Here is a 24,694-nt window from a genome sequence, read left to right on the forward strand (position 1 = left end):
TACAGGGTTGTGTCCAGAGTGTTGTTGTATTGAATATATAAATTCACATTGTTAAGAAATGTGAGCATTCCTATACTGTAAATCCTTCATTTGATTTTTGCATGTGATCTTTAAACAATAAGGTATTTGATTTCATTAAGCAGAAGCTGATGCTGTCAGTAAAATTGATATCTGTGTGAGTTGTTACTGCATTCTTGTGACAGGCAATGCAAACTCTGTGACAGCTGCTTGTCATCACATGCACCCCAGACGTGGCTGATTTGAGCCAAGAGGGTCTTATCTTCACAGTTGTCCAGTCTACACACGCTTAAATATACTGTATGTGGGCGTGCTGTTCTACATTTATTTTCAGAAAACACCCAAGTATTTCTGAGGACATTATTTCTTCAGGCATAGCGAGATGGGTTTCTTTGATTTTAATAACGTTTGCAAACCTACAGTATATGTATGTGTTTGTATGTATGCATGTATCACTAGCAGTTAATAATTTTGTGGTCAATAAGATTTTTTTAAATATTTTGGAAAAAAGTCTCTTAGGCTCACCAAGGCTGCATTTGTTTGATCTAAAATACAGTACAATTTGTTATAGCATCAAATATTATTACAATTTAAAATAATTCTAATTTAATATTTTTAAAAATGTAATTTATTACTCTGATGGCAAAGCTGATATTTCAGCAGACATTAATCCAGTCTTCAATATCAAGTTTCATATTCTTAGGAAACGTGATGAGATCTTTTTTTTTTTTAGGATTCTTTGATAAATAGAAAGTTCAAAAGAAAAAAAATTGTAACAATGTAAAATCTTACTGACCCCACATTGTATGTATGTATGTAAATATATATATATATATATATATATATATATATATATATATATATATATATATATATATATAAAGCTTAATATATAAATGTTTATTTAGAGCACAATTTATTTTGATCTAATTTCTTAATTTGGTGCTTCGTATTTTCAGCTGAAATCAGTGAGACCCAGAAGTGATTTGTGCTCAAATAATGTCAGGTGAAGAAAAGTGGAAGTGAATTTGGTGCATTCATGAGAGGTGGATTTTGGTTTCCAAGAGGAAATGCACTTACTGGCAAAGTAGCACTCCAAAACACTGAAAAGATGCCTTGAAATCAGACTTGATAAATACAATCTGCACTCTAAAACACGGGAGCTTATTAAATATATATTTTTTTGTTTGTTTTTGTTTACAGAATGCATTTTGTGCATATCTATGCACAGGTTTAAGAGTTTGTTTTTAAGCAGTCCTAAAATTGTCTGTGTTGTTCATCTTTTCCTCCATACCCCCTTTCGCAACAAAGACGAGGCAGAAAAGTACAGCTGCAAAAACAATAAAGCAGTCAGAAGTCTCGCAAGACAGATAAAAAGCTATTTTTATCAAATGCGAAATGACCATCAGACAGATCTTTGTAACCTCCTCTGACATTTCACCACCATCAGGAACAGGATTCAGGCACAGAAGAACTTTCATTTGTTCAGAGACAGATGAGTGTAGATTGTCTTCTGGAGGATCGTTTCCAAGTGGCTTTAGAGAAACACTCAGCATCCCACAAATCAACACATCCTTTGGTTTTTTGCAAAATAACTTTTTTTTTTATTTGTGGCCACCAGCCCAAAAAGGATGTGAGAGGAGCCTGACACTAGCAGCTTTAGTATGACATTTTAAAAAACGCAACCCATGTCAGGTTTTTTTTTTTTTTTTCCGTTTCTTTTGCGTTTCAACTCGCAGAAGCAGAGCTGAAGAGAATATAAACAAAGCCTTGAGTAATATTTCAACAGAAACGGCTTTGCCAACACAAGGCTTTGAATGTTCTGGTGTCAGCGTTTAAGTGCTGTCTGAGATGGGGGAGTTTGCAAAAGTTCAGTCAATCTGAGTCTCCAGTCTCCAGTTTGATTGAATCACTTTCTTTCCCAGTATTATCTTTCTCTCCAAATGTTTATGCATATGTCTCACCCGTCTTGAGGGCGACTAGCTCTGAGTCTTCTGTTTGTTTACCATTCAAGTGTTCACTGTTGCAGTCATGATGGTACATGAAGGCGGGCACCTCAGTGATGGAGGTGGCGGTGTAGGAGGTGGACCTCATGGAGCAGTGCTCGCGTCGTCGCTGACCCCACTGGGCTTTGTATTGCATCCACTGCCTTTTCAGAGCTCCCTGGACCTGCAACATGTAACAATCCGTTAACATATAACTTTTACTTATTTCAAATCTTTACTATGCCATAATACATCATATAGAGATTGAGGTCGTATAATGACTGAGGTCAGTGAAATGTTTTTGAAGGTCTCTTATGCTCACCAAAGCTGCATTTATTTAATCGAACATACAGTAAAATAGGAATATTGTTAAATATTATTACTATTTAAAATGATTGTTTTCTATTTTAATGTCATTTTTTAATTTTCAGCAGTTGTTACTCCAGTCTATGCCGATTTGAATTCCAAGAACCATTTATTATTATTATAAAAGCAATACTTGTAAAAACCATAATACATTTTTAAGAGGATTCTTTGATGAATAGAAAGATCAAAAGAACAGCATTTATTTGAAATATAAATCTTTTGTTTTCTTCCTTTGTGAAGTATTCATTTCAAAAAATGTACTGACCCCAAATTTTTATAATTTTGGCTGTCCTTGTGAATCCGCCGGTGAAATTTGTACAAAGTTTGAATGTGTAAGGAAATTGGACACAGCTATAGCAATTTTTCCTTGTGCTCAGACATCCCATCAATCACAAGACTCTTTGAGTCTTTGTAGTTTTATTATAACCATCCTTGAAGATGAACTTGATTTAAACACAGTCGACAATCATTTGCTATATTCAGTATACAACTACATTATATTTTTAAAATCATTATAAAATCAGCTGTTATTGAATTTAATGTTAAACAATTTCAGGTAGCAGGTTTTAGTTTAACATCTGTTTTTCAGATGTCAGGACATTGTGATTTGACAAGCTGCAGTGCACTGTTTGTGCATCAGAGTTACTTTAAAGAGAAAAGTTACTTGCACTTAAATGTGTTTCGATTGTTAATTGAGTAACATTTAAGTATAAATTCTGTTTTTGTTTTAACCTCTGTGTATTTAGTGGATTTGGAGAATGTGGGAATTATATTACTCTATTGTTATCATAAACGAATTTGATGTGCCAATTACCGCTCTGTGTATTTTTAACACATAACAAAGAAGGATATTGGATCAGGCACAAATCTAGAGGAGACAGGGGCACAGGGGAAGGACATTAGACTAGAACGAATCATTCCGCTGAGGTAAACAAGCACCACCACAAAGAAAATATTATTCTGTGTCAGTGGTCCTTTTATTGTCCTGAAACTGGATCTGTGCTTAGGACACATCCAAATAGTTTGTGGACCCACTGATGCTGATGCAAGCTGGCTGCTCATGCATAGGCTAATAATTGACCCATTTTCCAGGCCCAGAAATAATTCAGCATGTTTAAAACATGACTTACACATAGGCGGATGAAAGGCGCTAATTCATTCCATTCAAGTTCATGCCAGGAACCTCATGCTGAGTATTCTAATGAAACTGTCTCTTCGTTGTTTTGGTTTTGTCATGCATAAGTGCTCTAAGTCTGTTTTCCTCAAGTCTGGTAAATGTACTTTGACGTGCTTGTTGGTATTTACTGCCACTTAATACTCTTTTCATGCACCCCCTCGCTTCGAGAGAAACGTTGAAAGCATCTGGCTTTCAAATAGATGTTTGGTGAATGTGAAAATACACAACGTGAGAAACGTCTTTTGCTATTACGACGAACCCTTGAGAAAAGTCTATCAGAGTCTGTATAATGCCACAGACAACGTCTTAATCAGGTCACTCGAAAGATTCATGAATTTGAATTGCAAATAAAATTTCCATCCATTGGAATTTCACAGTTTTAACATATATTAATTTACAGAACTAATACATTTAATTTGATGCATATTTATAAGTCATACATAAATGAAACAAGTGATATTTCTGCTCTCAAAAAAATCATGCATAATTTATTATTAACTATTTGTGTCTATTTGATTTTATTTAATAACTCATCTTTTCCAAATGCATTTAAGTAGGTTAAAATCTGCATACATTTGTTTGAAATCAATTCAATTTATTCAGTTAAAAAGCTGATGTGGAACAAGCAATATTCAATTAGTTAAAGCTGCAGTCCGTGACTTTTTTTTCGGTTAAAAATGATCCGAAATCAATATTTCCGAAATCAACATTAAAGCAATAGACATGCTTTAATGTTCAAAAAACACATTATTTTTCAAATACTGTACATTATTGTAGTTCCTCTATGCCCCGCCTCTCTCAAACACGTCGTTTTCTACAAAGCCCCTCCTTCCAACAAGTGCAGTCTGCTCTGATTGGTCAACTGACCCAGTGCATTGTGATTGGTTGAACACCACAAGCACGCGTCTGAAATGTAACGCCCCTTACCATAATCGCGAGCTTCAGCTTTCAAGTTAGCTTTATCAGTTCGAGCCCGAAAGGAGAACAGAGTCGCGTGACGAAACACAGTGATGAGGCTCGTATGTACTGTATTTGCAATACACAAGCCGCGGTTAAGACAATTTCTGACGGGCTGTACACTTCACTGTGATGTGACCCTGTTCCCCTCACACACACACACAACACGTTACACGAACAAAACTCGAACTAATCGAAACTTTAACTAATAACAAAACATACTTACAGTCTGTGATTCAGAAGCGCTAGATTGTCAAAGCAAAGTCAGAATTTACCCTTTTTTTTTGTTTTGTTTTTAGAAATAGCCATCATGTATACTCTACTAGGTTCACGAAACTGTCGTCCATAAAATGCATTGCACAAATTCAAACATTTGGGTTGTGCTGTTTGTGTTGTAAACAAATCTTAACCAATGATTCCTAATTGCATCTACTTTCGGAAGGCCAAATAAAGTGCATTTGCTTTCGCATAGAAACACACAGCGTCTCCTTGACATGGCTGCATCAACACTACTGTGTTTACTGAAACCATGCCTTCTTTCTTTGCGTGAACATTTGGGCGGCGTTACACAAATATTTCCACATTGTGACGTAGACTTGGGGGCGTGTTTGAATGAGCCATTTTAGGGGGGCGTGGACGAGTCTTAATTTTTTATAAAAAAATATCTCTTTGGGTTTAAGACTTTAGTCTTTGCAACTTTAGGGATCTCATCTATGCATGAACAGCTTGTAACACTCCAAAGAGAAAGGAAAACATGAAATCGCATCATATGACCCCTTTAAGATTATTAGTAGCGCTGAGCAATGATTAATCGCGATTAATCGCATCCATAATAGTTTTTGTGTACGTAATATATATGTGTGTACTGTGTATATTTATTATGTATATACAAATACACACACATGCATGTATATATTTAAGAAAAATTTTATGTTTATACATTAAATACATTTATATATAATATAAATTATATGAAAATAAATATATACATGTAAATATATGTACACATACATATTATATAAACAAAAACTTTTATTTTGGATGCGATTAATCATAGCCCAGCACTACTTATTAGTTTAGACACATAGACTGTAACTCCCTATAGTTGTTATCAAACTGTCCTTAAAAGCAATAAAAGTCAGCAGTTATATCATGTGTGCTTCCTGACAGATCATAGAGGAAAGTGACATCAACCATGTCTGAATCAATGTGTCAGTTGCACAACATGGCCAGGTATTCAACCAGAAACTGTCTGAATGCCTGACTGACTTCCTGAAAACCAGCCACTAGCACTTTGGTGTTTTGACAACACGTCAAGCTATCCCAAAGGTCGCGTCCTTCACGCAGGGGGTGATTTCGCTTAAATTTAGCCCCTTTTATAAGGATGACATTTCTTTTATAAGGAATTATTTTGACATTCTTTAATGTAATGTGGAAAGTAATTGTCATTATTAGTCACCCTCATGTCACATCAAACCTGAATGCTGTATTCCAAGTCATCTGAAGGTATAGTTTTTATCAGAAAAGGGTTGAAAACTTTAGTTTTTCACTGTTAGTCTAAGGTACCTCTTGAAAGTCATTCTCCATTCCATATATTCAAACTGGCGATCCATGTTTAGTTGAAATATATGTGAAAACCAATTCCATTTGACATCACACCTTTGACAAGATCTTGCCATCTTGTCACAAAATGTTTTAGTTTGAATGTGAATTATCAGTCTTATGAACTACTTTTATAGGCTTTTTGTGATGTTGCATGGAAAATATTTATAATATTCTTCAAAAACATTAAAATGCATGATGTAAGGGTAAGTAGTTTGGATGGAAGTGTGTTTCTTCTTTTTATCTCAAAATTTTGACTTTTTTCTTACAAGAGTTCATATCTCACAATTCTGACTTTTATTCTCATAATTGTGAGATATAAAGGCATGCAAGATATAAACACAATTTGGAGAAAATTCTGATGTAAAGAATGGCTGATGTTTAAATTTTTTTATTCGGTGGTAAATTTGCAATTTAGAATAAAAAATATATCATAATTGTGAAATAAAAAGTTGCGATTACCCTTTTTTTCATTTTTTTCCTCGACAGAAACAGGTTTTCATAATGAATAATGCCACAATTTGAGTGAAATATGCCTTTATGTATTATAAGGTAATTTACTTACCTCTCCATTGAAAAAGCAGAATATGGTTGCCACCAGCAATCCCTTGCAAAACAGAAAATATAGAAGCATTAACAATCATTTTGAGATGTCTTTCACAAGTAAAAAGAGTTAACATTCAGTCTGCGTTACCTGGTAATGCATTAATATGTGCATGATGTAATCGTATATCTCTCCTGCCAAGCGGTTCTCTGGCCGCCAAGGGAAGATGACGAACTGAATGCCCAATAAGGGCACCAGAATGAGGGTGGCCCTCACTGCCTTCATATACATGTTAGACTCAGCTCGATGCGTATCTCTCAGTTTGGTCACTAAAACCCGTACTATGTTCAGCAGAAAGAATAAATTGACCTACAACATAAAAAAGAATAAAAATGAACTCCTATGCTCTCCAAACAGTCCTTAACTAACATGCTCTATTTGGATTTTAATTTCACACAGCGTTGCCACAATTAAGCTTGATTAACTGTGAATGAACAAAGCCATTGACTCGATAATCCAATTTTAACAGAAAAGTGCTGTAATGAGAAGTTAAACGCAATATTTGTCATTTTGGCTCTAAGAACATGACATTGCATTAAAAATTTTCCTCAACATTAAGCATACTCAAGTTTTTTTCAATATTAAAATGGATTATTCAGGGCAAATACATGATAAACGCTGTGTGAATATATGCAAAAACTCAATATAATAGATAAATATATTCAAGAAATGTAAAAGGCTCTGACTCACTAATAAAGCTGCCATGATGGGGCCGTGAACCACGTAGAGCAGATGTGTCTCCACACTCATCCAACAGCTAGTGGAAAATACAATAAATCCCATATCAGACCCACTGTCCACTAAACCTGGCCTGTCTTCTGTATTTACTGCTGAAAAGCAGTGAACATTACTCACTTGTCATCAAAGTATTTCTTCCTTGCCACAGCATGGATGGATGCAGGCACCAAGGGGAATCCTGTTGAAAGGAGAATTGAGACATTAGTCAAACACGAAATATTATACCTCTAATGTAAAATGAATGATAATGCTGTAACAGTTATTAGACGGCTAGCCATGACCAGGCGAAATGCTTCACTTGATTTATTGAAGTATTTAAAATCATAGTGCACTACAAACTCAGCATCTATAGTCTAAATAAACTAAACTGTCTTTGATGCATGAGGAATTGGGCACTGGAGGGGTCGATTATCAGTGAATAATGACATACATTTCAGCCTGTTTCTTACCCTAAGTTATTGAATAACTTCATATGACTTGGAAAATAATGCATAGATGATATTAGCTACTTTTATAATACATCTAGAGTTTTTCCCCCGTCATTCACATCCCCTCATATGGGAAAGAGTGGCTTGGACATTCTTCAAACATTTTCCTTCAAACATTTTACAAACGTTTTTTTTTTTTTTCATGGCAAATGTAAGTCATAACAAGAAAGTGAGTAAATAATGACATTTTTTACAGTGGGAATTTTTAATAATCTCAGAACAGCGTGAAAAGCCATAAGGCATTTTGGGGACAGATGACAGATCCTGCACGAGGATATCAGACCAATCTTTAATAATGCTCCACAATGCAGGTAATTTCTTGTCCATTCATCAGGCTAGTTCCTGACCCATGTCATTGCTAGCATACAGAACAGGTGAGACAAGACAGTTAGGGCCTGATCTTCCATAAACCGTCATCATAAAACTGCTAGTGGGAACCGTTAAGTACACCAGAATGTGAAACAAATCATGAACCGCAAACATCCACAAGTGTCCAGCACATTGTGTCCTAACTGTGGATGAGCTCATTTGTCTGTTTTTAAACAAGTGTTTGTGTCGGCGACCGTGTTATCTGTTTATGGAGCATGAGGACATGACCACGAGCAAATGCATCCAATAAATTATGGAGCAAAGACTGATGAAACAGTTGCCTATGAAAACAGGTCACGCTACACTCAGTGCTGAGCAAATAGGGAGGGGGTTCATATTTACAATTTAGAGTTTGCTAACAGATGGGAAAGCAAAACTAGGAACTGTGGGGCAGCAGAGCTGGCAGAGACTCACCCCAGCCCAGAAGATAATACCAGTGCAGATGCTGCTCCTCAGCAAATACGGCCACCACAATCAGCGTGTGCAGGTAAATCCCCTCACAGAGCATCCAGAAATAGTTACAGCCCAGCATGTACATGTGGAAGAAGTGAAGCACCTTGCAGCCAATCTACAGAGGGGGGAAATGAAGTAGACAGGTGCTTTAAGTTTCACTGCAACAAGCAATTTAGGCAAAAATTAAATCTGACAGGACAGCCCTTCAGCGTAAATTACCATAAATTACTAGTTTTTTTGCGGGTCTGCAATTCCCAAAAGCATCGTAAGAGTAAGCTGATCGTAGCTCCGTTGGTTTCAATGGGTCTGTGATGTACTTAAGCTTACAATGCTTTTGGGAAACGCAGCCCTGGTCTAGCTAGTTAAGATAGTAATAAATGAATGCTCTGCCAATTATCTACTGCAGTTGTTTTCAGCTGGTTGATAAAAATGATAGTTACACTTTATTTTAAGGTTCAATTCTCGCTGTTAACAAACAATTAACTATTGTTTTGCCTCAATAAACTCCTAATTTGCTGCTTATTACTAGTTAGTAAGGTAGCTGTTAAAATTAGGTATTGGATAGGATTAGGGATATAGATGTATTCATGCAGAATATGTGCTTTATAAGTATTAAGAAACAGCCAATATGTTAATAATAGGCATGCTAATAAGCAACTATAATTCATCGTGAGAACTGGTTCTTATACAAAAGTGTTACCAAAATATCAATTTCATGAACTGTACATGCCACATTATTAACATTATAAATCAAACTCTTTAGGTTTTTAATATTTTCTTTTTTTTAAAAATGTAATGTACATTTATAACATATTCATTTGTGTTTTCTTACCTTGGCATTAAATGACATAAAGGGAATAATGGCAAATTTGACATCTTTGTTATGATCAACATAATCTCTTAAAAAAAATTTCCCTCTTTTGGAAAGTCATAGAAATGCTATTGATTTTTTTTTTCTTTTGCTGTTGGGGCAACTGAGAAAGCAAAAATTATATTTGTTGTAGTTTCCGTTCACCACCATAGAAGTTGACCCAAATATGGCAACGTCTGCCTGTGAGAACCCGGGAAATGTGAAAAGGGTCCATTTGTGAAATTATTAACATGACATAGGCTGATTAGGACAAGTGACAATTTTATAAATGCATAAACAACAGCAGAAGTGTGATTTAACAGCCTAACACATTGAACAAACACTGATCCAAATGTTGTTTTAGCCAAATTACTAAGTACACTAGGTGACAGCTCACCTTTGAAATCATCAAGAAAAATATGGGAAGCATTTTCTCCTTCCTCAAGTACATTTATTTTGCTATCCTAATCATGTGGGATTATATATTTAGTTGCAGTTTATTATTTGCATTTGGCAATGTTTCTTTTTTTCAGTTCTCCAGAAGAACAGTCTAGACTAAATATTCACAACAAAAATGTTTTTAAACAGGTTCCAGAATCTTAAATTCACATTATGAGTTAATTAACATGCCATTAACTTCACAAATACCTGCAGAATATTCATTTTGTCCATTTTTATCTCTTTGACATGGTCCAGACATTACCTTACTCTTAATGTTTGAGATGCCTGGCTCCTTTTTAAGAACGTGTGCAATTTTAATTAGAAAATGCTGGCAAAAGTGTCTATTCTCAATCCGCTGAGCTCTGGATCACACACCTCCCAACAACACGTCAGTCATCCAGATTAACTTTTTACCATATGTCCATAGCTCTCATCTGCCTGCTGCACCCACGCAACTGGCAGCAAGTCCTCACACATGTTATTCTCCACACACAGCTTCCCTTTAGGAGTCAAGGCTTCTTTACTTCAATTCAAATGTCCTTGATATGCAATGGCGTTCTTGTCAGACTATGTCAGAAACAGGATTTAAGTCGAAAATAAAGTGAGTAACTCTGTAAACTCTTCTCCTTGACTGGGAATGCATTCTGTATTGACTTCTGCAGAGTTGGAAGGAAAAACAGAAGGAGCTTGTTCTCCAGTCTGAACAAGGATACCGTAAATTAAACATTGAGAATGCACCCACCCCCCTAAGAATTCACATTTCAAGACATCAAGACATCTGTATTACACTGGCCGCATAAAACAGATATAATTTTGAGAAAGCATAAGGATGGTACTTTGACAGGCACAGCAGCGGTTTTGTTTTGTTTTTTTAAACGGAGTCTGGTGAATGTGATAATGCATCTTTCAGACATGACCCAATATTCTCAGGCAAGTAAGAACAGTGATTATCGTCTTTCTGCAACTCCAAAACTACACCTCCAATGCACTCTAGTCCTTTTAAGAACTTCAGAATCTATTCATCCAATCCTCCACACATGATGACAGGCCATTTCAAACCCCGGACAGCAGGGTGCAAAAACTCATTTTAGACTGTCTCTCTTTTTAGCTGTTTTTACATCAGAAAAAAAGAATAGGCAATTCTCCTCAATCACATTAGATACAGTAGCTAAAAGTTAATGTTTTTCTTGAAATATATCTCTTCACCACACCTCTTAGATCATGCAGTACATTCCGGTGTGGCAGATTTATGTATTCCTCCATAGAGAGCAAAGCCTGAAAAGATCATATTCCAAGCAAAGATCTTATGCAATGAAACTACAATGAGAATTAAACAGTTTTGTGGTGGACTCAATATGAGATTCATCTGAAGTGTAAAAAGTAGTAGTATTTTTTTTTTGTATTTAAAAAGTATTTAAATGAAAAAAAAAAAATATATATATATATATATATATATATTCTCATTATTGAAACTGAATATATAAACTATCTTAGTACAATTGTCTTATGCACAGCATAGTTGCATATATTTGAATAAAAAATACAGTAAAAACAGTAATATTAGGAAATCTTATTATAATTTAAAATAACTGGTATATTTCAAGTGTAATTTATTCCTGTGATGGCAAAGCTGATTTTTCAGCATCATTAATCCAGTCTTTGGTGACGCATGATCCTTCAGAAATCATTCTAATATGCTGATTTGCTGCTTAAGACACATTTCTTGAAGATTTTGAGAAACATTCATGTTGAAAACAGGTGTGCTGCTTAATATTTTTGTGGAAATGATTATATATTTTTTTCAGGATTCTTTGATTAAAGTTCAAAAGAACAGCATTTATTTCAAATAGAAAACTTTTGCAACATTATAAATGCCTTTAGTGTCACTTTTGATCCAGTTAATGCATCCTTGCTAAATGTAAAATTGTTAATTTCTTATTTTAAAGCAAACAATAAATAAATAAATAAATATTACTGACCCTGAACTTTTAAACAGCATTTAAATGGTGAAATATGTGCTTTGTACTTTAAAGGTCTAAATGAAATTGCAAGGAAAACATATTTGATTTGATCTGATGGAGTACAATTACTCAGGTTGTTCACACCTGTTCTCTAACATGTGGATCAGCCTCTTTTTCCTCACTTTTCACAAACAGCAAGCATTACTGGCAGTAATTGTGGATGTGAGAGCACGCACCGGATTCCTCTCCACCACTTTGGGGTTGTTGACCACAGTTATGAGGTTGACAATGGTGAAGGCTGAGTTGAGCACATATGAGCAGAACAGGTTCTTGTGTAGAGTGATTCTCTGACAGCTCAGACTCCTGGATGATAGACAAAGAAATATTAATCACTGATCATTCATCAATTCAGTTTGGCAGGTCATCTTTTGGATAGTTTAGATACATAATCATAAATCAGTCTGCTTCTGATGGATTCCATTTTTCACAAGCCTCAAGCACTCAACTTTTCAGCATTTCCAAGATTTGCCAGATTTAATATAGATTTTGTCTGTTCCATCCTTAAATGCCTCTTTGCAAAGCCTGCATGACTGATTCATAAAACTAGGCAAACATGCAGAGCAAACTGTAACAATTACAGTTGACTTGACTTTCTACACTTTTTATTTCTGGTGTTTAGGAATAATCTATCCAATTTCCTCCATCTGACCTCATAAGGAATTGGCCGGCATCACTGATGTGCACATGCGGGTGGTCATATGTTAATATCAGGAATCCAATGATTCCAAATGAGACACAATTTAGCCAAGTTTCAGTAAATGGATCTTTTTGGACTTTTGAGTTCTGAATGGTACAGAATGTTTTCTTAGTACAATGAACTCTTTTATATCGAAAGATCAAAGAAAATTAGATTCATCATGATTGTTTAATGAAGTAAACAGAACTAAAATTAAGCGTCACCTGAGGCCTGAGTATCCTGGCTTCATTTCAAATAATGTGATTATGTGTCAGATGCTTGCCTGTTTTTACTATATGTTGCTTAGTGGTTGAAAATAAAAACTCAAGGGATTATATCAAAACTGAATTTATGAAGCTCAATAAGATCAAGGAATAGTGATTAAACTGGACTTAGAACATAAATACTATATATAGAGAGAGAGAGAGAGCGAGAGAGAAAATAAATTATACAACAGCAAAAAAATAAAGTTCAAGTTCAAAACGATGTAAAACGCGATGTTGGAAAAATGCTGTAAAGTAAATGCTGTTTTGTTGTTGGTCAGAAGTTGTAAAATAAGGTAAATTTGGGAGTTCATCTCTGTCAACAAACACAGCTTCTGAGACAACAAGTTGATCTATATTTTGCTGTCAAAAGATAATGATAAAATATCCTTACACAAATGGCATCACAATCAACCAATTAAGAAAGTCACGCTACTCACATGATTTCACTCAATTTAACCTCAATTTGAGTGCAAAGCTAGAGGGATGGGAGTGAAAACTGAGCTTATTTTCCAAAGCTATTTCCCATATTCCAAACCAAAAATTTCTGGCATTATTCAGGGAGCATAAATTAAAGCTTAGTGCAGCTGTATGCTGACACGTACCTCTCCTAGCACCACATCTGGACCCAATAAGACAACATTAAGACTTTGACATCTCCAAAGATCGGACTGTAAATATCACCATCTCACGTAAAAACAAGCGTAGCTATGTTACACTTCCAGATATTGTACCAAAGCAGTTAAACACAATTTGTGATGCATTGTAAATGACACAATAAAATTATTTACAATTGCAAATTCATTTCCCATTAATCCTTGAAACAAAAATGATCAGACCCCTTAGGAAAAAACAGATGTGTCTAAAATGTTGGTTAAATAGCGATTGCTCCAGACATGATATATTATCTTTAATTTACATTTTCAGGAACATGAAACATTTTGTGTATGCCATAATCAATATTGCACAGCAAATTAAGCTGCTAACATCAAAATGCTATTAAATTAAATTAAATTGTGTTCTGTGGTTGTATTTTTCTTAAAAACAAACAAAACAACAATGTTTCTAATGAGCACTAATGTTTAAATCAGGTCTTAATCAAAATTTCCTTTTAATCTCATTTAATTATTGCTTAGTGTACTGAAAAAAATAAACTATGGGATTGTAAGTTTACTCGCTGGATACAGCTGTCAAACTATGTAACATATAACCCAAAGTTTATGTGGCATCTAATGCATATAAGACTCTTTGGCTCCTACATTTAATTACCCATGAAATTAAGTTTACCCTAGGGGATACAAACATACGGAAACCAAGTTAGCATGAAATGACACACAAAACCTGACGAATAATGCTTGTCATTTGGCTGAGGGCTTAGTGCAGCTCTGCCAGACAAATGGACAGCAAGGATTTACACTCAATAAAACACAATGATGAGAAACTATCGTTTTTTTGCAATGCCAGAGCCAAAGGACCTTTTGCTTTCAGTCTGTACACACTTCAAACGGTTGGCTCCTATTAAAAGTTAATTTGTTAATGTTGATGACAGAAGTATCTCTAAATCATTAAACGTCCATAAAAACATGCACGCTCCTTGAAGTGGATTACAATTCCTAAAATGAAATGTAATGTTCTGTGATGTTTTTATTTCAAGCACCAAATCAATAATCTTAATAACTTCAATTTGTGACTGGCAAAAATAAAAGTATACTTATGTGAGCAACGTATTTAAATCTCTCCTTTTTTTAATTCAGTTGAAAAATGAACTGAAAAATTTTTCCCGTTCAATTTTCAGTTGAGAAAATGAACGGGAAAGAGCATCTACTGTACCTTTAAATAGTCCAGACATCAAAGCTATGAAAACAAATTGATGTTTTAAGGGAAAAGACCAAAAATCACACATCTTGATATTTTATCTTAGATTATAGCTCTGGGCATTCTCTCAACCAACTTTATGAGATGTTTTTAAACAGTAGTTCCCATTTATGCTGGACAATTATTAGCTGCTTTTCTTACACAGTCCAGTCCAACCCAACCATTAAAACTTGTTTGTAAAGAAATTGTAGTTGAGTTCATTCTCCTACTAAAAGATAAACTTTCAGCCAGTTAAAACAGGTTCCCCAGTAGAATTTCCATGCTTTTTGCCCCATACATATTTTTATTTATTTTAATTTGATCAGATTGTCCAAGTTCTTTTGATGAGAAGCTTTTCTTGTTTATGCATTAAGTATTTAGGGACCACATTTTCACAGTGTTTGGGTGGTCTGGTTTAACTTCCACATCCAGAGAGTTAAACCAGCAATGCCGACTGAGACATCAAAACACTTGGATTTTGTTTGTACGCTTTTCCTAATTTATGTCTTTGTTTACTAAATCTGTAACGTCTGCTGAATACTTAAAATTTTTAAATACTTTAATCTAAAATGTCACAATATAAATGCTTTTAAATAACTAAGTAAAACTGTTTTTCATCCGTATAAAATTATAAACATCCAAAACAGCTACATTTTTTTTCTTAGCCAAAACAATATGACATTGAAATAATTCCTTTTGGGTTTCAGTGCATATACAAAAATGAATTACATTTCAATGTATCATTTACAATTCAGTCAAATAAGAGGGTTGGTTTAGATTTTGATGCATTTGCGAGACACTGTATATGGTAATTCAGTCAATACGCCCAGAAAAAAAGGAAAGTTTTCCTGACTCTGTAGAAGGAATCGCCTGAACAGCAGTTGTATATAATTCAGGGGTTAACGTATTTAACTCAGGGTTCAGACTGCATTTCCGTGTGGCCATGCTGACGGGAATGCCGATCCATCTTTTCTATTTGGTTTGAATTGGCTGCTGTGATAAATGGGGTAACCGAGAGCCTCTTGGTAAATCTCGCTTTGAAAAGCTTAAACGTCGACTCTGTCAATTAAATAAATCTCATATGCCACCGCAGCAATCTACCTCTACACCGTCATCGTCAACAGCTCTGACAAATGACAAACTGTTTGAGAGTAGACAACACAAAGCCCTACCAAAAACAAGTAAACAACTGAGCAACCCATCATCAAAAGGTTTATTGATCGGTCTGAAGTAACTGCAACTATGCAGCTGATATTTCAAGGCTTCTTCAAGTCATATGGGTGGATACAGTACAAGACGTAAACTCACCTGAAATAAAAGAAAATGGCCAACGAGATGAGAAGGGACACTATAGAAAGAGCATGACCCACAATTGCCATGTAATACAAAATATACGCCATCTGAAATGAGAAAAATAACGTTATGATTAGACTTTTAACCATGTTCTTTTTAATTTTTTGCATTCAAGAGACTCATAATGAGACCCTAATGTAAAACTAATGATAGCAATTTTGAAATTGACCTTTTATATTCTTGCAATTCATTATTCAGTATTTTTATATTAAGAATATTCCTGATATTAAAAAGGTTCCAAAATAGCATAAAAACAGTTTATATACAGAACATACACCAGTTAAAGAATTATATCATATGAAATTCAATTGTGTTTGCAACTGCAATTAAATTATTCATACAGGGTGTCAAAAGTGTATTTTCATATTAATATCCTGGGTATAATCAGTTCTCACAAGATGGGAAAAAGTATCAACCCTTCAAGTGTATTTTTCAAGGTATTAATCATAACATGATAAAAGAAAAACGATTATGTAAGCATATTTTGATGTGTGATACTGAACAGCAAGTTTCAAGGAACAAGGATGAAATCTCAAAGTAGTAAGAAGGCTTAAAAGTAGCATATCTCCATTTGAAAGTGCACATCTCAATTTGTTGTACCTTTTTCATAAACTCCATGCAATTTCATCTGATTTGATAGAGTGACGTGCACAGACTTTATTGGAGCTTGTCTGAGCTGACATTTTCCCTGCTCTCCCTCTCTCTATCCCTCGCAGTTTGTAAAGCAGCAGTTGTTCGGCACTAAAACCATTATGTTATTAATAATTTTCATTGCCACTGTCCTCCAGAAAAGCTCTTTAGTTAAACTGAAACTGCCTTCCGCTTCACTGCCACTGAGTGAACACTCAAATCCAACATGCCCTCCAGGAACAGCTTTTAAATCATATATTGACCAATCTGAGATGTACTGTAAGTATCATATTTATACTTTTGTGGTATGTTTGCCCAGAAATCTGCTAATTATTTGTCCTGCCTAGCTGTAATTCAGCCCTACATGTTTAAACACATGGACTAAATCACAGGAAATAAAGTCTTTATACTGTCACTCTAACGTGTGTAGGAGTTTACTTTCATAACATCTGACCATTTAATTACCAGAGATATACACAATGTTAATTTAAGACAGGTGCAGAATTTAAAGATGACCTACCTTGAGCTTGTCCTTGGTGTGAGCAATGCAGAGGGTGTAGTTGGACCATGTCCTGTTTGTCTCAGGGTGCCTAAACCAGTTTCCTGTCTCATCACAATACTTGGTGACCTTTTCTAAATAAACGAGGATAAAGATGTGAGAATAAGTGCATTTCACAAGCCTTTATACTTCAGCTTTTAAAGTAATCCTGGTAACAGGAAGGCTCAGCGCTTTCAGATTGCTTTAGTACAGTTTTCAAAAACAAATGTGCATTTTATATGCAAGTCAGGTTTTAACGTATCCTTCAAAAACCGTTTGAAAATTCTTTAAGAATTGCATTGGTGTAGACTAGTGCAGTGGTTCTAAACTGGTTTTAAAACCTCAATAACAAATGAATGAATTGTACCAGTAGAGTCAAAGTCAGGGAAGTAATTGGGACAGTTTTGAGATGTGTACGTTCCTGCTGGCGTGTCGTCCCAGCATAGCCAACCATCCCATGTGCGGTTGCAGTATAGACCTAAAAGACAAGCACACAAACAATCAGGGCCAATTCCACCATGCAATTGCACTCTGCACTTTGCACTATGAGTTTCTGATGATTCAATCTAAAACCTCTTTTGAGGCTCTCTGTTTTCACACCTGATTTGTTATATGGCTGGTCTCTGTTCATTTTCTCAAAGCATTTATATTGACCATCAATGATCTTCCTCCTCTCCTCTGCTTTCTGAGTCACTACGGGGCTGACCTGACTCTCAGCGGTTGGATCCATCTCCGTCTCCATCTCTAAAAAGCCATGAACTGGTAACGTCTGAAGAAGAATACATTCGTTTTGAGAATACACATAAAAGAAATATCTGAATATAGGCCTGATGGATAATTAGGGGCCAAGATTTGAAGTGTCAGTTGTATCTGTCATTTCTCTTTCTTCTTGCTGAGAGTCTATGCATTCCATAAACCGTATTTAAAGAAGTTGTGAAATTTGGCCCTCCTGCTGAGGGGGGTCTGACAATTCCTGCCAATTTTGGGTCCTGTTAAATCCTCTCTAACCTCACAGTTAACAGTTGGGCCCAATGGATTGATGTCTGATTGACAAGACATTTAGTTCCCTGTTGAAAACACACATTACCTTTCAAAAGTTTGGGGTCAGGAGATTTTTTTATATGTTTTTGAAAGAAGTCTCTTATGCTAACCAAGACTCCAAATCCATTTTCTATTACAAAAAAAATGTAATTTGATGGCAAAGCTAAATTTTTAGCATCCGTTATTTTAGTCTTCAGTGTCACATCATTTTAATGTGGTTATTAATATTATCAACAAGTTGTGCTGCTTAATATTAACACTTTATTTTAGGGTCTCTTAACTAGTTGCTTATTAGCATGCATATTACTAGAATATTAGCCATTTATTAGTAGTAATTAAGCACATATTAATGCCTTATTCTACGTCCCTAATCCTACCCAATACTTAAACTTGACAACTACCATACTAATTATTAATAAGCAGCAAATTAGGAATTTATTGAGGGAAAAGTCGCAGTTAATAGTGAATAAGTGTTCCCTATTCTAAAGTGTTACCATATTTTTCAGTTAAATATTTAATTTCACAATGGAAAGGACTCTGCATATTTACATAATGCTCAAAATCATTGCCACAATGCGCTGTAAATATATCAATTTGGCGACAGCACTACCTATTGATTAAAAGTTATAAGCAATTGTACTGTGTTGTATTTATTTCTGCTTAGGGCAAACCAATTTTAGTGGTATTACCAAACAAATCTACAGCTCATTATAGTGTGCTAATATTTTACCTTTATTTTCTCCTTTGAGAATGTGAGACAGTGGGACCAGGTCTTATTGATAGATGAACTGTGTACCCAGTTGCCAGATTCATCACAGTATTTGGTTACTTTTTCTGCAAGGAAAAAGAAAGTTTAGTGTAACGACTTGAGCCTAAGTGTTCCAGTGATTAACTCCAGTCTTCGGCCTCTGGAATCAATCAATCTGTGTGTTAGAACAAACACACTGAGCAGAGTCTCAGACGGAGAGATCTCTATCAGCGAACAGCAGAGAATATCAATATTTCAGGACCTCGGCAAACTCCTGTTATATCCTATGGTCACTGCTTTATTTCACTGACATTTAGAAACAGAAATCAAATCAGAAATTAAATGTTTGATATGAAACGTTGTCCTGTAGCAAAGATCCTTCCCCTTAGAACAACACTGCATGTCAGCTAATAAATTGTTTTTGCACTTCTAAATAAAAGCTTATATGAATGTTTCCAGACAGTCTGAGACAATGATTTTATCACCTTTGTTTCATTATAGGACTTCACGTTTCTTCACAGTAGCTTGCCGTTTGTGCTTTGGAATTCATTCTTTGGAGCAACATCTTGTGTTTCATAATAATGTGTTTCATTGTAAGGGATGCATACACTGCCATTCCTCTGCTACCACTGGGGAAATCAGACCACAACCTGGTCCTGCTCCGGTCTTACTACAAGCCCAAGGTATGGAGAGAATTCAGAATGCTGCAGGAGTCATATGGTGAGGACCTTGAGGGTATCACCAGCTGCATAACTGACTACATGAACTTCTGCATGGATGTTGTGGTCCCTACTAGAACTGTACACTGCTTTTTCCAACAACAAACCCTGGATTACCAGCAATATCAAGGACCTCCTTAATCAACAGAAGAGAGCCTTCAGGGATGGTGACCAGAACGAGCTAAGACGCGTACAAAGGGAGCTCAAAGTCCAGCTGAAAGAAGCCAAAAATACCTACAGAAGGAAAGTGGAGCAGAAACTGCAGCAGAACAGTACAAGGGAGGTGTGGAATGGGATGAAGACCATCACGGGATGCTGCTCTAAGCCAATCAGTTTAACAACTTCTTCAACAGGTTTGACTGCCCTGCCCCCACTGCTGCAATCTGTCCCGCTGCCAACCCTGCACCTCCTCTGACCAACACTGCTGGATGTGAAGAAATCATCCCCCTACTACCCTCCCCATTATCCACTGACACTTTCCCCCTTCTGACACCTTCTGGGGAGAGCAACATCCTCCCTTCTCCACCTACCTTTACAGTAGCTCAGGTGAGTGGAGAGTTGAGGAGGCTACACACCAGCAAAGCAGCCGGGCCAGATGGTGTGTGTCCCAGGCTACTCAGGGCCTGTGCTCTGGAGCTGGGTGACCCCCTGCAGCACATCTATAACCTGAGTATGCGAGTTGGGAGGGCTCCAGTGCAGTGGAAAACGTCCTGCATCATTCCTGTTCTGAAGGACCACAGCCTAAGGAGCTGAATGACTTCAGGCCCGTCACTCTAACATCTCATGTCATGAAGACCATGGAGCAGTTGCTGCTACACCACCTTAGATCACAGGTTCAACATTCACTTGATCCACTGCAGTTTTCCTATCAGGAGAAAGTGGGTGTGGATGATGCCATTCTCTATCTGCTTCACCGGTCTTTCTCGTACTTGGATAGGGGCAGTAATGCTGTGAGAATTATGTTCTTTGATTTCTCCAGCGCTTTCAACACCATCCAGCCTCTGCTACTGAGTGACAAACTGAAAATGATGGGTGTGGACTCATATCTGGTGAGGTGGATCACAGATTACCTCACTGGAAGGCCTCAGTATGTCCGGCTGAGGGACTGCACATCTCAGACTGTGGTTAGCAGCACAGGAGCCCCACAGGGAACAGTGTTCTCTCCGGTTCTGTTCACCTTGTACACCTCTGATTTTAAATACAACTCGGACTGGTGTCACATGCAGAAGTTCTCTGATGACACGGCCATTGTTGGGTGTATAAGGAATGGACAGGAAGAAGAATACAGGAGCCTGATCGGGGACTTTGTGGCATGGTGCAGGTCTAACAGTCTGCAGCTCAACACCACCAAGACCAAGGAAATGGTGGTCGACTTCCGTAGGCCTAGACCCCATCTGCAGCCTGTGTCCATTGAGGGTGTCTGTGTAGAGATGGTCCGGACATACAGATATTTGGGTCTGGAGTTAGACGATAGACTGGACTGGTCCCCAAACACGGACGCCCTCTATAGGAAGGGACAGAGCCGACTCTACTTTTTGAGGAGGCTGGGGTCCTTTAATATCTGCCAGGAGCTGCTGCAGATGTTCTATCAAACTGTCATCGCCAGCGTTCTCTTCTATGCTGTGGTGTGTTGGGGAGGCAGCATTAAGAGGAGGGACAAACTGTTGAGGAAGGCTGGATCAGTAGTCGGTGCTGAACTGGACACCCTGATATCTGTAGTTGATAAAAAGATCCTCCCACCACCCTCTGCACCAAACCATCTCCAGGCAGAGGAGCTCCTTCAATGACAGGCTGTTGTCCCTGGCCTGCTCTACAGATAGACTGAGGAAGTCGTTTGTCCCTCAGGCTATACGGCTTTTCAACTCTTCCCTGTGAGTAGGACTTGAACTGGACTGTTGCTAATGGATTTTCTAGATTGATGGACACAGAATTGGAGAGTACCGCCGTCTTTTATGTCCCATGCCATCTATATATTTTTATCTTTGCACTGGACTTATATCATCTTTACAGTATCTTTATTACCTCTGTAATCTTTTTTAATGTTTTGTTGTTTGTTTTAATGTTGCTACTGGATACCTGAATTTCCCCTTGGGGATCAATAAAGTATCAATCAATCAATCAATAAGCAGACATGTAACAGATATCATGCCTGCTGTAGAATCTCAATGTTTTGCAGTGTCTGGAGTGCTTTGGTCTGGATTGACAATCCAGATGTGATCGTATATAGAATCTCACCCAAGGGGTCAAAGCTGGGATAGTCTGGGCAGTTCTGTGAAGCAAAGGTTCCAGCTGGTGTTTCATCCCAACAGAGAAAGCCATCCCAGAATCTGCTGCAGAACGAACCTATAAAAGTTGAATAGACATCTTATAGGAGGAATTAAACGGTCCTTGATCTTGTGAGATACAAGAGTTAATTTTCAAGTGAAAACAGACTGTAACATTCTGAACTCTAAATGGCCTCCCCAGTAAAACAAACAAAAAAAAACATTTATTGAAATGAATTGTAAATTAATGTATTTTCTTAGCGATATGCTGTTTACACTAAGAGCAAATAGTGATATATTCTATTTACACTATGTAAAAATAGCAGTATTTTCTTTGCAAAAATATCACTTGGATGCTATTTATACTACTTAGTGAGAGTGGCAGATAAATGCACCTCAGTATTTAATTAAATTGAGACAGGAGAAAGTACTTTAACATCCAAAAAGCTTAACACACATCCGCTTTGAAGATAAACCTTTATTGTTTCTCTGATCACCTTGTGATAGCTTTCATCCATTTAGTGTTCCACTAACAGCCTTGGCACTTAACGAGGTTATGAAAAGAGTAAAAGCAGCATTGTCTGTCATTCAGATGAAAATGAACTGAAAATACAGCTACCTGTTTTATTATGGGATCCATCTCGGCTTAGAAGCTCCAGACATTTGTACTGAGACTCAGTCATGATCAGCCTCTCTCCCTCCATTGCCATAATGACAGGAGTAAGGGATAAGTCAGCAGTGGGCTCTGCTTTTGTCTCTGTTGTTCCAGCCTTTGTTGCACTCTGCAAAGAGAGATGAACTTGAACACAGCAGCAGTGTTGGGCAAAATCCAGTATTTAAGAACTGTCTCCCTTTCAATTCATGAGCTTTAATTTGAATTGAATTGACATGAATGGCAATGACAGGAAGAGTAAGTTACGTAAATAATTACATAACTACTTTTTTTTAATAAATATAGATAAAATCTTTTTTTCTCAGTTATTTCCTTATATGTACTGTAGAAAATACTGTACAAATTGATATATTGATAAAAAAATAAATGTAATTAAATTAAATTAAATTATTATAATGGGAAATGACTAATGGTACCCTGGTACATAACTTCATTTAAGAAGGTAATTTAATTAATTTGATTACATTTTTTTAAGGAAATGTATAAAAATTAAATGGGGGGGGGGGGGGGGGGGGAGTTGTGGCCTAATAGTTGGACTTGTAACCCAAAGTCACGGGTTCGAGTCTCAGGTCCGGCAGGGATTGTAGGTGAGGGGAGTGAATGTCCAGAGCTCTCAATACCACGACTGAGGTGAGACACCGAAGCCCCAACCTCTCCCCAGGCACTGCAGCATAAATGGCTGCCCACTGCTCTGTGTGTGTGTGTGTGTGTGTGTGTGTGTGTGTGTGTGTGTGTGTGTGTGTGTGTTTGTTCGTTTATTTGTTCACTACTCACTACTGTGTGTGCACTTCGATGGGTTAAATGCAGAGCACAAATTCCGAGTATGGGTCACCATACTTGGCCACATGTCACGTCCTTTCCTTTTCCAAACTGCGGTCATACTTAAGTTTGGGGACCAATTCTCACTATTAACAACTAACTACGACTTTTGCCTTAATTTTCTGCTTATTAATAGTTAGTACAATAATTGTTAAGTTTAGGGATGGAGTAGGATTAAGGAATCTAAAATATGGCCATGCAGAATAAGGCATTAATATGTGCTTTATAAGTACTATTAAAAGCCAATATCCTAGTAAAATACATGCTAGCAACTAGTTAATAGTGAGGATTGGTCCATAAAATAAAGTGTTACCCAAACTGCTATAACTACTGACAACACTGACTATTACCTATTTTCTGTCTCTGAGAATAGTCCATATGTTGTGTGTATGCTAACATGTTTATGGGTAATTTGCAATAAAATGTTTAATACAAATCTACACTTATCAGAATTATATGAACTATATTTAGACCCTGTTTGCTACCGCGATTCAAATTCAATTCAAACTCAGGAATTAGATTGGGATTTAAAAGCCATTTCTGAATGGCACAAAACCTCAGCAGAAACACCATAGATACACCACAGTGTATCTTTTTTTCCCTTGCGACCTCATATGCACACCTACTCGATTCTGAGGACACCAGATGGGCACTTGACATTTTAAAAGGTATGGTTTACACATGAAAACTTGCCAGATATATTCCTCTGCCATACCATATCAGTATAATGAAGATAAGAAATTCTTCACAGCCATTGGAGCTTTTCTTGCAAAGACTTACAGGAATAAAGCTTCACCCACAAAGACAGGCTTGATATCAAAATTCAAAGCGCATCTCTAACCATTGTGTTGCTGGTATGAGTCATCTTATAGTTCAATAGGAAGTCAAAGAGCCAATGCAAAAGTACTTTACTTTTTCCCCTTTTAGACACCTCACAGTAATGAATTCTACATTCATTTATGAGTGAAACTTTGATGTCTTTGTGCAAAGATCTTAACTTTGGCAGATCCTCTCAAACCCACCTTCTCATACCATTAAATAAATTGA

General features: G+C 36.6%; 1 protein-coding gene across 1 annotated transcript in view; it reads right to left on the reverse strand.

Moving 5' to 3' along the window:
* Nucleotides 1-1,217: 1,217 nt before the first annotated feature.
* The window catches only part of calcr (calcitonin receptor), a 47,091-nt gene continuing 23,614 nt past the window's right edge, over nt 1,218-24,694 (reverse strand). Inside the window, exons 3-16 of the mRNA XM_079441962.1 lie at nt 22,775-22,937; nt 22,127-22,234; nt 19,155-19,258; nt 17,984-18,152; nt 17,751-17,861; nt 17,366-17,478; nt 16,171-16,262; nt 12,246-12,372; nt 8,719-8,872; nt 7,565-7,625; nt 7,400-7,466; nt 6,800-7,018; nt 6,671-6,712; nt 1,218-2,187 (exon numbers count right to left, since the gene is read on the reverse strand). Of these exons, the coding sequence (XP_079298088.1) occupies nt 1,966-2,187; nt 6,671-6,712; nt 6,800-7,018; nt 7,400-7,466; nt 7,565-7,625; nt 8,719-8,872; nt 12,246-12,372; nt 16,171-16,262; nt 17,366-17,478; nt 17,751-17,861; nt 17,984-18,152; nt 19,155-19,258; nt 22,127-22,234; nt 22,775-22,937 (1,752 nt within the window). The 3' untranslated portion in view covers nt 1,218-1,965. The remainder of the gene's footprint in view (nt 2,188-6,670; nt 6,713-6,799; nt 7,019-7,399; nt 7,467-7,564; nt 7,626-8,718; nt 8,873-12,245; nt 12,373-16,170; nt 16,263-17,365; nt 17,479-17,750; nt 17,862-17,983; nt 18,153-19,154; nt 19,259-22,126; nt 22,235-22,774; nt 22,938-24,694) is intronic.

Source organism: Barbus barbus (assembly GCF_936440315.1).
Source record: "Barbus barbus genome assembly, chromosome: 19".
NCBI classification, from domain to species: domain Eukaryota; kingdom Metazoa; phylum Chordata; class Actinopteri; order Cypriniformes; family Cyprinidae; genus Barbus; species Barbus barbus.